Source organism: Acinonyx jubatus, chromosome A3, assembly GCF_027475565.1.
Source record: "Acinonyx jubatus isolate Ajub_Pintada_27869175 chromosome A3, VMU_Ajub_asm_v1.0, whole genome shotgun sequence".
In the NCBI taxonomy this organism is placed as follows: domain Eukaryota; kingdom Metazoa; phylum Chordata; class Mammalia; order Carnivora; family Felidae; genus Acinonyx; species Acinonyx jubatus.
In genome coordinates, this window is record NC_069388.1 from 59,288,530 (window position 1) to 59,301,457 (window position 12,928).

Consider the following 12,928-nt stretch of genomic DNA (forward strand, 5'->3'; position numbering starts at 1 on the left):
CTTTTTCAAAATGGAAATGGAAAGGAATGGTTTAGAGAAAAGAAGTATGAAAAAGACCATCCTGTCAGATATTTGGTTTCCCCACACTAATAATGACTAGACAACTTCTGACACACCAATGCTATTTAATAGGAAGCAATTAGTCAGTGCTACTGGCCTGGTTCAACAGGAGGTGGTGTCTCTTCCTTTTCTGGTACTCCTTGTTCTACCACTTCTACAGCAGCATTTAATTCTATTGGTTCAGACACTGAAAACAAGGCAGAAACCAAGTTAACAATACTTTTTCAGTGCATAATTTCTGTTAGGATACTCTGTTAAGTACTGAATAAAAACCAATAGTACAAACTTGAATTCTTCAGCACGTTTAGAAAATGTTTAAATATCAGTCATATATTTTACAGGAAACAGAGTTTCTTTCTATTCAAGGAATAGAATGGAAAATTACAAAAAGGTTGAGAAGGAAACAAAGAAAAAAATAAGAATGATAATTAAGAATAGTTTTTGGGTACAATCTAGGTTTTTCAAACAAAAGCACTTTTCCATTAACCTGTCATTTAAATCAGCTGAGAATGATTAACAATAATAGGAAATAAGGTATAGTAAGTTTCAATATGTAATTCTGATTTCCAGTTTCTTTAAAAGACATTGTTTTGAATGTTGTAGGAGAAAGTCAAACAAAATTAAAAAAAATTTTTTTAACGTTTATTCAGTTTTTGGTAGAGAGAGACAGAGCGTGAGTGGGGGAAGGGCAGAGAGAGAGGGAGACACAGAATCCGAAGCAGGCTCTAGATTCTGAACTGACAGCACAGAGCCCGACGCGGAGCTTGAACTCACAGACCGTGAGATCATGACCTGAGCCGAAGTCAGACGCTTAACCGACTTGAGCCACCCAGGCGCCCCCAAAATATTTTTAAGTCATAGGTCACTTTGTATACAAACCTTCTTTATTTTCTAGCTGCTGTAGTGTTTTTTTCTTCTTTTTATCTTCATAAATTGGCCTTTTCTTTGGCAAAGAGTCTTTTGATGGCACTTCAACACCTAAGTGATAAGAATGAAAAACTTTAGACTTATGCTATTTGCATATCATTTAAGAAATGCTACTTGAAAAGGTAACATTTTATTCACCCCAGAGATACATACCCTGAAATATAAAAGAACATTCATGGAAAAATCTTTTTTATATAAGATATTGTAAAATATACATACACTAAAATTCTACTTTCTTGGTGTCCAGTTCTGTGACTTTTGACAGATGAGCAGAGTTATTAAACACAAGATGAAGAACAATTCCATCACCCTAGGCTGTTCTGTGTAGTCAAACCCTACTTATATCCTTGCAACCACCTATCTGTTCTCTTTCCCAAAAGATTTTTTTCCAAAATATCACAGAAATTAAACCTTCTAGTCTGGGCTGTTGTCATCATAATGGATTTTAGAGTCATCCTCGTGTGTACTAATACTTCATTTCTTTTTATTGCTGAATAGCATTCTATTGTTAAGTATATACTACAGTTCCATTATCTTTTAGACAACTGATGGACATTTGAGTTGTTTCCAGTTTTTGACAATTACGAATAAAGCTGCTACAAACATTTGTATGCAGGTTTCTATGTGAACATTTCTTTGTGGTAAATATTTTGAAGTGGGAATGATGGGACATTATGTAAATAGGTATTTAATTTTGTAAGAAACTGCCAACTGTTTTCCAAATTGGCTTTACCGTTTTGCATTCCAACCAGTAAAGTAGGTGAGTTCCAACTGTTCTGTATACTTGCCAGAAAAAGATGTTTTAAATGTAAGTATTTCAATAAATATGTAGTGAAAGCTCATGGTGGTCTTAATTTGAATTTCCATAATGACTAATGTTAAACATTCTTTTCATTGCTTATAGTTTAAGTTTCTGTTCAAATCTTTTGCCCATTTTTAAATAGGGTTGTTGCTTTTCTTATTGTTGAATACAGAGTTATCTTCTCATATTCTGCATATGAATCCTTTGTCAGATACGTGATTTTGAGGTACTGTCTCTGAACTGTCTCAATGGTGTCTTTTGCAGAACAAGTTTTTAACTGGACTTCCTCAAATTTGTTCCTTTTATGAATTATGCTTTTGAAGTTAAACTAATCACTAACACAAGGTCACAAAGACTTTCTACTATGTTTTCCCCTAAAGTTTTATAGTTGTACATTTTATATTTAGATTTATGATTTTTGTGTTAATTTTTATTTAATGAGAGTTAGGACGAGGCTTTTGGGTTTTTGTTTTTGCATATAGATTCCCAATTGTATCAGTTGTTGCTAATACTGTATTTTACTTAATAAACTGCCTTTTACCTATGACAGAAAAAAACAAACTGACCATATACAGACTATTATATTGATTTGTCTTTATTGCTGCTTTTGCCATTATCACACTGTACTGATGACTGCACCTTTACATTAAGTCTTGAAATCAGGTACAATATTCTGAGTCTTTCAAGTATATTCTTTTCAAAATTATTTTGGCCATTCTAACTCCTTCATCTCTTCATACACACTTTAGAAATAGCTTATAGATACTCATAAAATATCCTACTGCTGACTGGGATTGCACTGAATCTACAGATCATTTCGGAGAACTGATTATCTTAACAATATCGTTTTCCTATCCATGAATGCAACATTTCTCCATTTACAAAGTTCTCTGATCATTTTCATCAGTGTTTTTTTTTTTATAGTTTTCAGAATATAGGTCCCACAAATATTAGAATTATAACTGTTTCAATGTATTTTTGGGGTGGGGTGCTATTGTAAATAATACGGTTTTGATTTTCAGCTGTTAATGGCTAGCATACAGATATACAATTGGTATTTGCATGCTGGCCCTATCTATAACTTTGTTAATCTCACTTATTGGTTGCAGGGTTTCATGTTTTTTCAGTGGTATCTCACAGTAGTTTCTATGTAAACAATTGTCATCTGTAAATAGAGTTTTACCTCTTCCTTTCAATCTGTATGTCTTTTACTTTTTTTTCTTTCTTTCCCCTAATTACAACTCTAGGATGTTCCAGTACAATGTGGAATGATTGTGGTGAGAATGGACATCCTTGCCTTAATTACAATATTAGGGTTTAGCAGCCATAATTCATCATTAAGTGCAACAATTGTGTATTTTTTTTGTAGATCTCTTTTAGCAAAATAAGGAACTTTTCTATTTTGTGAATTTCTATCATATATGCTTACTGAATTTTGTCAAATGATTTTTCTGCATCCATGTAGTTTTGCTTCTTTAAACACATTTACTGATTTTCAAAATGGAACCAGCCTTCACTCCCAGGATAAAATCCACTTCATCATGATAGATTTTAAGTTTTGATAGTTTGTGTCTTTTAAGGAATGGCCCTATTTTATCTTAAGCTTTTCAATCTATTAGCACAGAGCTGTTCATTATATTGCTTTATCATTTTAACACCTGGAAATCTGTAATGATGACATCCTCCCCACTCTTTCCTCATGGTATCAGTAATTTGTGTCTTGTCTTTTTTTTCTTCTTAGCCAATCTAGAAGTTTATCATTTTTATTGATCTTTTCAAAGTACTAACTTTTGGTTTCAATGATTCTCTATTAAGTCTTGTTTTATACTACATTGTTTTCTGCATTTTTCTTTCTGCCTTTTTTTCTTTTTTAGTTTAAATGGGAAGCTTAGACTATTGATTTGAGACCTTCTTTTTCTAAAACAAGCATTTTAATACTACAAATTCCCCTCTAAGAACTGCTTTAGCTGCACCCCGCAAATTTTAATATGCTGTGTTTTCCTTCTTTTTTTTTTTTTCTTCTAATTCAAGATATTTTCTAATTTTCAATAAGAGTTTCTCCTGGGCTCAGGGGTTAATAAGAAATGTGGTTTAATTTCTAAATATTTACTGATTTTGTAGATATATTTCTATTATTCATTTCTAGTTTAATTCTGTTTTGGTCCTCCAGAAAACACTGTAAGATTTCAAATCTTTTAAATGTTTTAGGATTTATTTTATGGCTCCCCAAAAATGGTCTATTTTGGTGAATGTTTGTGAACTTGTAGTTAGGTACACATAAGATTGTTATAAAGTTATGAGGCATTCACTTTTTATCATATGCAATGTAGGTCTTTATTTTTGGTAATTTTACTTGTTCTGAAGTACTTCAGATTAATATAACAACTTCAGCTTTCTTTTGGTATCTGTTTTTACCATTTTATCTATATCAGTACACTTAAAGTGGATTTACTGCAGACAGCACATAGCTAGCTGGCTCTTGGTTTCTGACAGTCTCTTTTAATTGATATCTTTAGACTATTCATATTTTAATTATTAATGCAGTTGGTTTTAAGTCTATCATTTTATTATTTGATTTGTTACCTCTGTTTTCCATTTCCCTTTTCACCTTCTCCTGCTTTCTTGTGGATTATTTGAATATACTTTAGATTTCCTTTTTAATTTATCTACTAACTTTTAGTTTTAATCTTATTTAATGGCTGCTACAGAAATTAGAACATTTATAACAGACTTTCCACAGTATACTTAGAATCAGTATTTTACCTGGTACATACATGAGCCATAGAGGTAAATATGGGTCTTGGGCACTGGTTTATATCATGGATTAGTTCTTAAAGTTTTGACTATCCTTTTTTGGGTCTCTTCTAAACACACAGAACTATATAGTAAGCCTAGGATTTATGTCCATTCATCAACAGAATTATAGGATTCTTCTGTCACTTCTCCCCCACCCTGCAATTTCCCCTACACTCTCTGGCTCCCAGGAGCCCCTCTCGTCCCTCTGGCCAAAAAATATGAGGTACTCTCAGAACTTTACCCTTTATGTTTTGAAGTTCCATTTAAGTGGAGCTGCTATTTGGCCTCAAAAGTTAAAAAAAAAAAAAGGGGGGGAGTCCCTTCAAACTCTTCAGACATCAGAGACCCCTTTCCCTGACTCCTCTCTTCAAAAAGAAGTAACCATGTGTGCACCACTCTGTTTTAAAAATAATGATCATTCGGAACGCCTGGGTGGCTCAGTTGGTTAAGCATCCGACTTCGGCTCAGGTCATGATCTCGCAAGTTTGTGAATTTGAGCCCCACATCGGGCTCTGTGCTGATAGCTCAGAGCCTAGAGCCTGCTTCAGATTCTGTGTCTCCCTCTCTCTCTGCCCCTTCTTCACTTGTGTTCTCGTTCTCTCTCTCTCTCAAAATAAATAAATATTAAAAAAATTCTCACAAAAAAAAATAATGATCATTCAACAATGTATGCAATTCAAAGTGAACAATGAAATTTAAGAATTTTACAGCAGTGCGTGGATGGCCCAGTGGGTTAAGCATCCAACTCTTGATTTGGGCTCAGGTCATCTCATGGTTTGTGGGATCAAGCCCTGTGCAGGGCTCTGCGTTGACAATGCAGAGCCTGCTTGGGAGTCTCTCTCCCTGCCTCTCCCCCTACTTGTGCTCCCTAGCTCACTCTCTCTCAAAATAAATAAGCTTTAAAAATTTTGTAAAAATATATAAAGAATTTCACAGCTGAAAGGACAGAAATTCTACAACTCCTTTTCCCACATCTCCCACAAGGTCCACAAAAACCTTCACTAGCTCTACTTACTCCATAAATTTTGGACTATGAACTGAAACAGACAATAAAATTTAGAAAATCCAAAATGAAGCCACAGTTGAAAAAAAGGTAAATTCTACCTTTAATCTATCCTTTTCACTTCAGAATAAATGCCTCTAACAATCTGACAGAAACAAGAGAAATTAAAAGTAGATCCTAATTTTTTTTTTTTAACGTTTATTTATTTTTGAGAGAGAGAGAGACAGAGCATGAATGGGGGAGGGTCAGAGAGAGGGAGACACAGAATCTGAAACAGGCTCCAGGCTCTGAGCTGTCAGCACAGAGCCCAACGCGGGGCTCGAACTCATGGACTGCAAAATCATGACCCGACCCGAAGTCGGCCGCCCAACTGACTGAACCACCCAGGCGCCCCAGAGTAGATCCTAATTTAACACCTATTCTTCCAAATACTTTAGTAGTAATGAAAAATATGCTACTATTTATATGCCTTTTCATCATCAATATAATTAATCAGCCTTGTTTGTCTTGAATTCTCCAATTTAAGCACTAAAGTAACAAGACACGGCAAATAAATAGCATCAGGTAACCTCCAGCATGTTTCAGAGTAATATGGTCACTGATCTCTATTTAAACATTTAACATATTTAAAAATCTGTATTTTGGTCTTTGAAAGATACAGTGAAAACATGACACTCACAAAATGTTTTCTTTGTAATGAACTCACAAATAAGATGAAAATTAAGTGCATAGTAAATAGAATAATGCCTCCCCCTGCCCCAAAACATCCAGGTCTTAATCCCCAGGACATGTGAATATGTTACCTAACATGGCAAAGACACTGCAGATGTGAATAAGCCTAAAGACTTGAGATGAGAGACATTATCCTGGATTATCCAAGTGAGCCCAACCTAATCAACTGCATGAGATCCTTTAAAAATGAAGAACCTTTCTCTGAGGTACAGGCTGAAGTCAGAGGGTGATGTACCCATGGAAAAATAGTCAGCATTATGCAATACTGATGGCTCTGAAAATGAAAGAAGGGCATCATGAACCAAGTAATATGAATGCCTCTAGAAGACAACAAGGGAATTGGTTCTACCCTAGAAACTCCAGAAAGGAATGCAGGCCTGCCAACACCTTAAACCAGTGAGACCCACATCAGACATCTGATTTAGAGAATTTCAAAGTAATAAATTCTGTGCCTTTTTAAGCTACTAAATTTGTTACAATACAAATAAAAAACTAAGTATAACAGAAGTTTCATTACCATTACAAAACAAATTCATTAAGTTTACTTTTTTTCAACTATGGCCAGCTTCACAGCTGGTCAAAAGCTGGTCAAAAGTAAGATTCAATGAGAAAGTCACTTATCCAAAATGAAAAGGTTAGTGTCAGATCACAAATCTGTTTTTATTTGAATTCATGGTTCTTACTATCCAGTTTTGAACACTTCATATTTTCTCTTAAATAGAGCAAACAAATAAATTTTGTCAAATTAAGACATGGCAGTACAAACCAATGTCAAATCTGATCTGCAAGTAACATTACTGAATCTGAGGAGAATACATCTTCATCAGTCAACAGTTACTAGTAAATCCCAGACATGGAATGGTTCTCTATTACAATCCTTCCTCTCCATTCCTATAACAAACTCCTAAGAGAGGTTACTTTCCATTTGCTGGATTACTGACACAGTCTCACATAGGGCAGAAATTTTATAAAACAATAAAAACTATTTACTGTGGGGTCTTGAATGAAGTCATTAACAGAAAGAAATCACTTAAAATGTTCTTAACTTTAAAGTACTGAATGAACGCATGTATGTAAGTAATGAGATTGGCCAGAATTATAAAATCAGAGCTATCATTTGGTAAGACAAACTAAAATAAAAGGATAAAGCCAGCTGACAATGTGGAGATAATCCAGTTGACCAGAGATATCCCTGCCCAGCAGCCTACCCCTAGTAAGTAAAAGCAGGGACCTGGGAGGGGAAACTGTAAGTTAGATGAACTGAAGGGTGGTCACAACAACACTGCAGACTTAATCAACAGACTATTCTTCGAGTTAGGGAATGTTTAATAAACTGTTATATTTGTAGTCAACATCAACGTGTGTGTTCAGATATTCCATCCACCTTGCAAACTGAGATTATTACAATCAAATTCACACAGAAACTCTTTGCCTGAAGTGAATTAATTTCAAATTATTTGTAAAGTACTTGCTATACGGTTAGTAGTTAATAGGCTAAAGGCTATAGAACTGACTGAAAATGCTATCTGCTACACAATTCAGAGTAATTATCAGAAAACAGCGGCAGATACCTACACTCTCAAACACATTTTGGGCTCAATAAATAAGTTTTATATTGTTCTAGGTAATGAATGTGGTACCTGATCTTTACCCAACAAGGTAGCTTTGAAAGATACGGTGAAACAAAACACTGTAGCTTCTTTTGAGATGACTCAATGAGCATACTATGGAGGCCTTTAATATCAAGCTAAGGAGCTTGGACTTTTTATCAATACATAGGGAATCAGTAAGAGGACAAATATTGAGCAACATTATGAAAAATAAGAGCCCAAGGGGAGAGATGCCACTCGAGAGACCATCTCTTCCAAACCCGTCCTAATGATCATCATATTAAATTACAGGGGGGGGGTTCTTGGCTAGCTCTTGATCTTAGGGTCATGAGTTCAAGCCCCACATTGGGGGCAGTGTCTACTTAATTATAATTTTCATCAAATCTCATAAGTACAAGTCAAACTACTCCATAAAACATTTCTAAGAATGGAAAATTATTCCCTGCTTGGTCCCATCCCAATTTCTACATGAGTGCTTTTAGACATCCATATAGTCACCAGTCAAATCTCGTATCTGGGTGCTAGTTGTACTCATATTTGTTCTCTAATTTCATCTTTAAAAAACTACATCCCCAATTAAGAATAAACTTTTTGATCCAAGTACTGTGTTTCTCTACATTTACTGCTGCCAGCTGAACATATAATGCATAATAAAGAGGTGATCACACAGATCAGTTTAAATCTCAGCTCCATGACACTGGGCAAACAGTTTAAACTTGGAGTTTGGGAATGAATGATGGGAATGAAAATACTTATTAGATTCTTATAAGGAAAGAGACAATGTCAAAGGTTTATGACAATATCAGTTACTTAATAAATACGCAATAAATGGTACCTATTACTGTAATTATAGCAAAAGCACCAAAATTAGTCATATAAAAATCTGTGAAATGTAAGAACAAGAAATTAAGAGAGGTCTTCTTCTCAATATTCTTCTCAATGGAGCAGAGAAACTATTTTAAATCATCTTATCTGTCAGAAACATAATTACACGTCCAGATTACGGTCTCTAAACTAAAAGAACTAGGGCTCCTTGTATAAACAGGTGATTTCAGGTCTAGGGCAGAAAATGTGTAAGATGTACCATAGATACCTTGTTGTGTTAGAAAGTGAGGTAGAGTTCAAAGAATACTGTGGTTGTGTGGAAAAAATCAGAGGGACCAACCTAAATGAGGTCCCGCTGGCCAAAGATGGGACAATTTTGAGTATTAAAAAATATAAATGATTTCACGAGATAAAAACATGTAAATTACATAAAACCCCATTAAAATAATACAGATCCAAAAAACAAAATTACACTCACTGATCACCTTTGGAAGTTGCTAAGACATCAATTTATTATCCTGAGGATTAATGAAGGAAAATAATTAAGCATTTATCCTGGCTTTCCTGCATGAACTGTATTTCAGGGAAAGTTTTTCTTTAAACAAAGATTATAGCTAATAAATGCAAAAGGAATGACAGTATATCACAACTCTGCAATTCCTAATGAGCTCCTTGATACAGGCAATGATCACTAATTGGATATTAAATTATTAGGTGAAAAATCAGTGGATTACTTGTATAATGGACAAAGCTGCCAATACCTAACCCAATAATCAATCTTGGTATCACCAAAAGTGAGACAACCAGATCACATGCCTCCGGACATGAGGCAACAGGAAGTACACAGTACCACTTGGAAAAGCCAAGCTGCTAGATATAGGAAATTTTAACAGATAGAGAAGTTTATTAGCCAAGACCAGGAGAATGCAATTAAACAAATTCAGAATATGAGAAATTCCAAATAACCCAGTATCTACAACTAATAAATGGCATACCAAAACCAAGAATGGGTAATAGTATCAGTGAGAGACAGACCTATCAACCAAAGGCAACGTGTGGATCTAATCTGGATCCTGATTCAAACAAACAAATTATACAAAACACTGTGGGTATAAGAGGAAAAACTATACATATACAACCAGATGCTATTGAGAAATTAATTTTGTTATATGTAATACAAAATCTACTTAATGTAAAAAAAAAAGTCCTCATTTGTTAGTAAAATAGGAGTAAAATAATAAAGTAAAAAGGAGTAAAATAACATGGTGTTTAAAATTCACTTTAAAATACTTGAGGAAAAAAAGTCAGTGGAGAGCGAGAAAACAAGGACGGTTAAATACTGACAATTGTTGAAACTGAGTAACAGATACTTGGTGATTGATTTTACTGTATTCTCTTTGTTTATTGTGGGGGAAACAAAAACTTATTTACAGACATACTATCATTTACACATAAATTTTCATCATCATATAGAAGTCACCTCCCTAAATAATGTAATTATCTTACCTATTCTTTACACTTTTCTTTAAGTAAGCTCTATACCCAACCTGGGGCTTGAATGCATGCCCTGAAACCAAGAGATGCATGGTCTACCAACTGAGCCAACCAGGTGTCCCTCTTCTTTACATTTTTATTTGACTTTTTCCACAGCATTTTCATAGAAATTCTCTGACTTCTACTCTCCTTTTGACCATTACAGACCCATAACTGCATGACAGAAGCTTCTAGACTATTCAGTTAGTTAAAAATACTACTTACCCTGAGCTTGTAGAAGTTTAAGAGTAGCTTCAGCTCTGGCTCTGGCTTCTCTCTGGGATTTAGTTAAAAGTTTCCCTTCTTTTTTCAAGCGTTCTTTTCGTTCTTTTTCTTTTTGCTTTTTCCTTTCTCTCTTTTCTTGTTCTAGTCTTTCCTGCATAGGAGTACATATCAGACAAAAATTGTATTGACATAATTATGAAATTTAAATGTCAAGAACACAAATTCAAACAAAGCTCTTGAAATACATGCAAAGTATTACGTTATGAATACCCAAATGAAAATAAATATTATTTTTTAAATGTTTACTTAATTATGTTTGCGACAACACGAGCAAAGGAGGGGCAGAGAGAGAGGAAGAGAGAGAATCCCAATGCAGGGCTCGAACCCACAAACTGTAAGATCGTGACCTGGGCTGAAATCAAGAGTTGGATGCTTAACTGACTGAAATACCCAGATGCCACAAATGAAAATACTTCAACAGTGTACATAATAATTATTAATTAACATCATATGAGAGTAGACCAAGTATTGGAGTGGATATATAACCAACTTCTGCACCTAATAAAGGTAGAATTTTCTGTATTGCTTCATCTTATTGTTTACATCTGAATAATAATGTAATTGAATTACCATACAACTATGACATTTTTAGAATAAGAAGATTAAAGATATCTTACAGAGCACAGACTTTAAATTAAACACAACTTCATGAAAACATACCTCTTCTTTACGTTTAGCTTCTAACTCTTCAAGCCGTTTTATGCGTTCCTCCTCTTCTCTCTTTTGTCGTTCTTCTTCTTCTTTAAGCTTAGCCAGAGCTTCTTGCATAGCTTTAACTGTGGCTTTGCTAGGTCCTTTTTTCTTCTCCTTCTCTTTTTCTTCCTTTTCTCCTTTCTTTTTCTTCTTATCTTTTTTCTTTTTGTCTCCTTCATTGTCATCTACCAAAAAAGAACAGAGGCAAAGTGTTTTTTAAAAAGTGGTTTCCTAACACAGTGATAAGCAGCCCCCAGAATTCAAAGACCATATTGGGCTGAGGTTGATGCCAGAAGCAGGGTAAGGTTTCTCGAGAGGTACAGAACAGCTCCAAAAAACTGAGTTGGCTTCAATTTAGTTGCTCTAAATTGTCCTGGGATATCCAATAAGACAAGAGGATTCAGTCAGCAGGAAGAAGACATACTGTATCTAATGTATCATTTAATCCATGGTATCTTAATTCCTGCCGAAATTTAGTAGATAGTTTTACTTCTAAAAGAGGATGGGGGCGCCTTGGTGGCTCAGCTGGTTAAGTGTCTGACTTCAGCTCAGGGCATGATCTCACAGTCGTGAGTTCAGCCCCACGTCAGGCTCTGTGCCAACAGCTCAGAGCCTGGGGCCTGCTTCAAATTGTGTCTCCCTGTCTCTCTGCCCCAACGCCGTTCGCACTCTCTCTCAAAAATAAAATAAAAACATAAAAAAAAATTTTTTTTTAAAGAAGAGGAGGATAGGAATGATGCCTACCTTAACGGGATATTAGAAAAATAAAATATAGGGGCACCTGGGTGGCTCAGTCGGTTGAGCATCTGACTTCAGCTCAGGTCATGATCTCACACTCCGTGAGTTCGAGCCCTGCGTCGGGCTCTGTGCTGTCAGCTCAGAGCCTGGAGCCTGCTTCGGATTCTGTGTCTCCCTCTCTCTGTCCCTCCCCTGCTCATGCTCTGTCTCTCTCTGTCTCAAAAATAAATAAAAACATTTTTAAAAAAAGATAAAATATAAAAATATAGATAACTATCTTCCAAGAACTCTAGAGCATTACGCTAAAGAATTAAAGTTTATGAAGCTACTTTTGTGGTATTACTCTTCAAAGATGTCCAGATAATACAAATTTGGTTAAAAAAGATATGTCAATTTTTCATTAAAAGTCTTCTAGTCTTAAAAAAAAGCTGTATGAGGGGCACCTGGGTGGCTCAGTCGGCTAAGCGTCCGACTTCGGCTCAGGTCATGATCTCGCAGTTTGAGACTTCGAGCCTCGCGTAGGGCTCTGTGCTGACAGCTCAGAGCCTGGAGCTTGCTTCAGATTTTCTGTCTCCCTCTCTCTCCGCCCCTCCCCTACTTGCACTCTCTCTTTCTCTCAAAAATAAACAAACATTGAAAAGAAAATTTTTTTTAAACAAGCTGTATGAATCATTTGATCTTTATTCTTCTGAAAAAGAAGAATTCTAGCTAGAAAGCTTACTTTTTATTAATTGGTTCTACCAAAAAAGAAAACAAAACTTGGCTCACAGTTGCTTAAAAAATGTTAATTAATTTTAGCATGTTTTTGCTTTTGTATTTCATAGATTAAATTGGGCTTTTAAAAACAGGAAAAGAATTCATTATCTGATACTGAGACATCAAAAGGAATATATCACTTTAGACCTTCCAGTATTTGTCAGCACC

The 12,928-nt window shown here is 35.1% G+C and overlaps 1 protein-coding gene across 1 annotated transcript in view; it reads right to left on the minus strand.

Annotated features, from left to right (window-relative positions):
• Positions 1-12,928, minus strand: part of EIF5B (eukaryotic translation initiation factor 5B) — a 92,685-nt gene that overhangs the window by 42,931 nt on the left and 36,826 nt on the right. Inside the window, 4 exon segments of the mRNA XM_015065142.3 lie at positions 158-247; positions 940-1,038; positions 10,514-10,664; positions 11,234-11,451. Coding sequence (XP_014920628.2) covers positions 158-247; positions 940-1,038; positions 10,514-10,664; positions 11,234-11,451 — 558 coding nt within the window.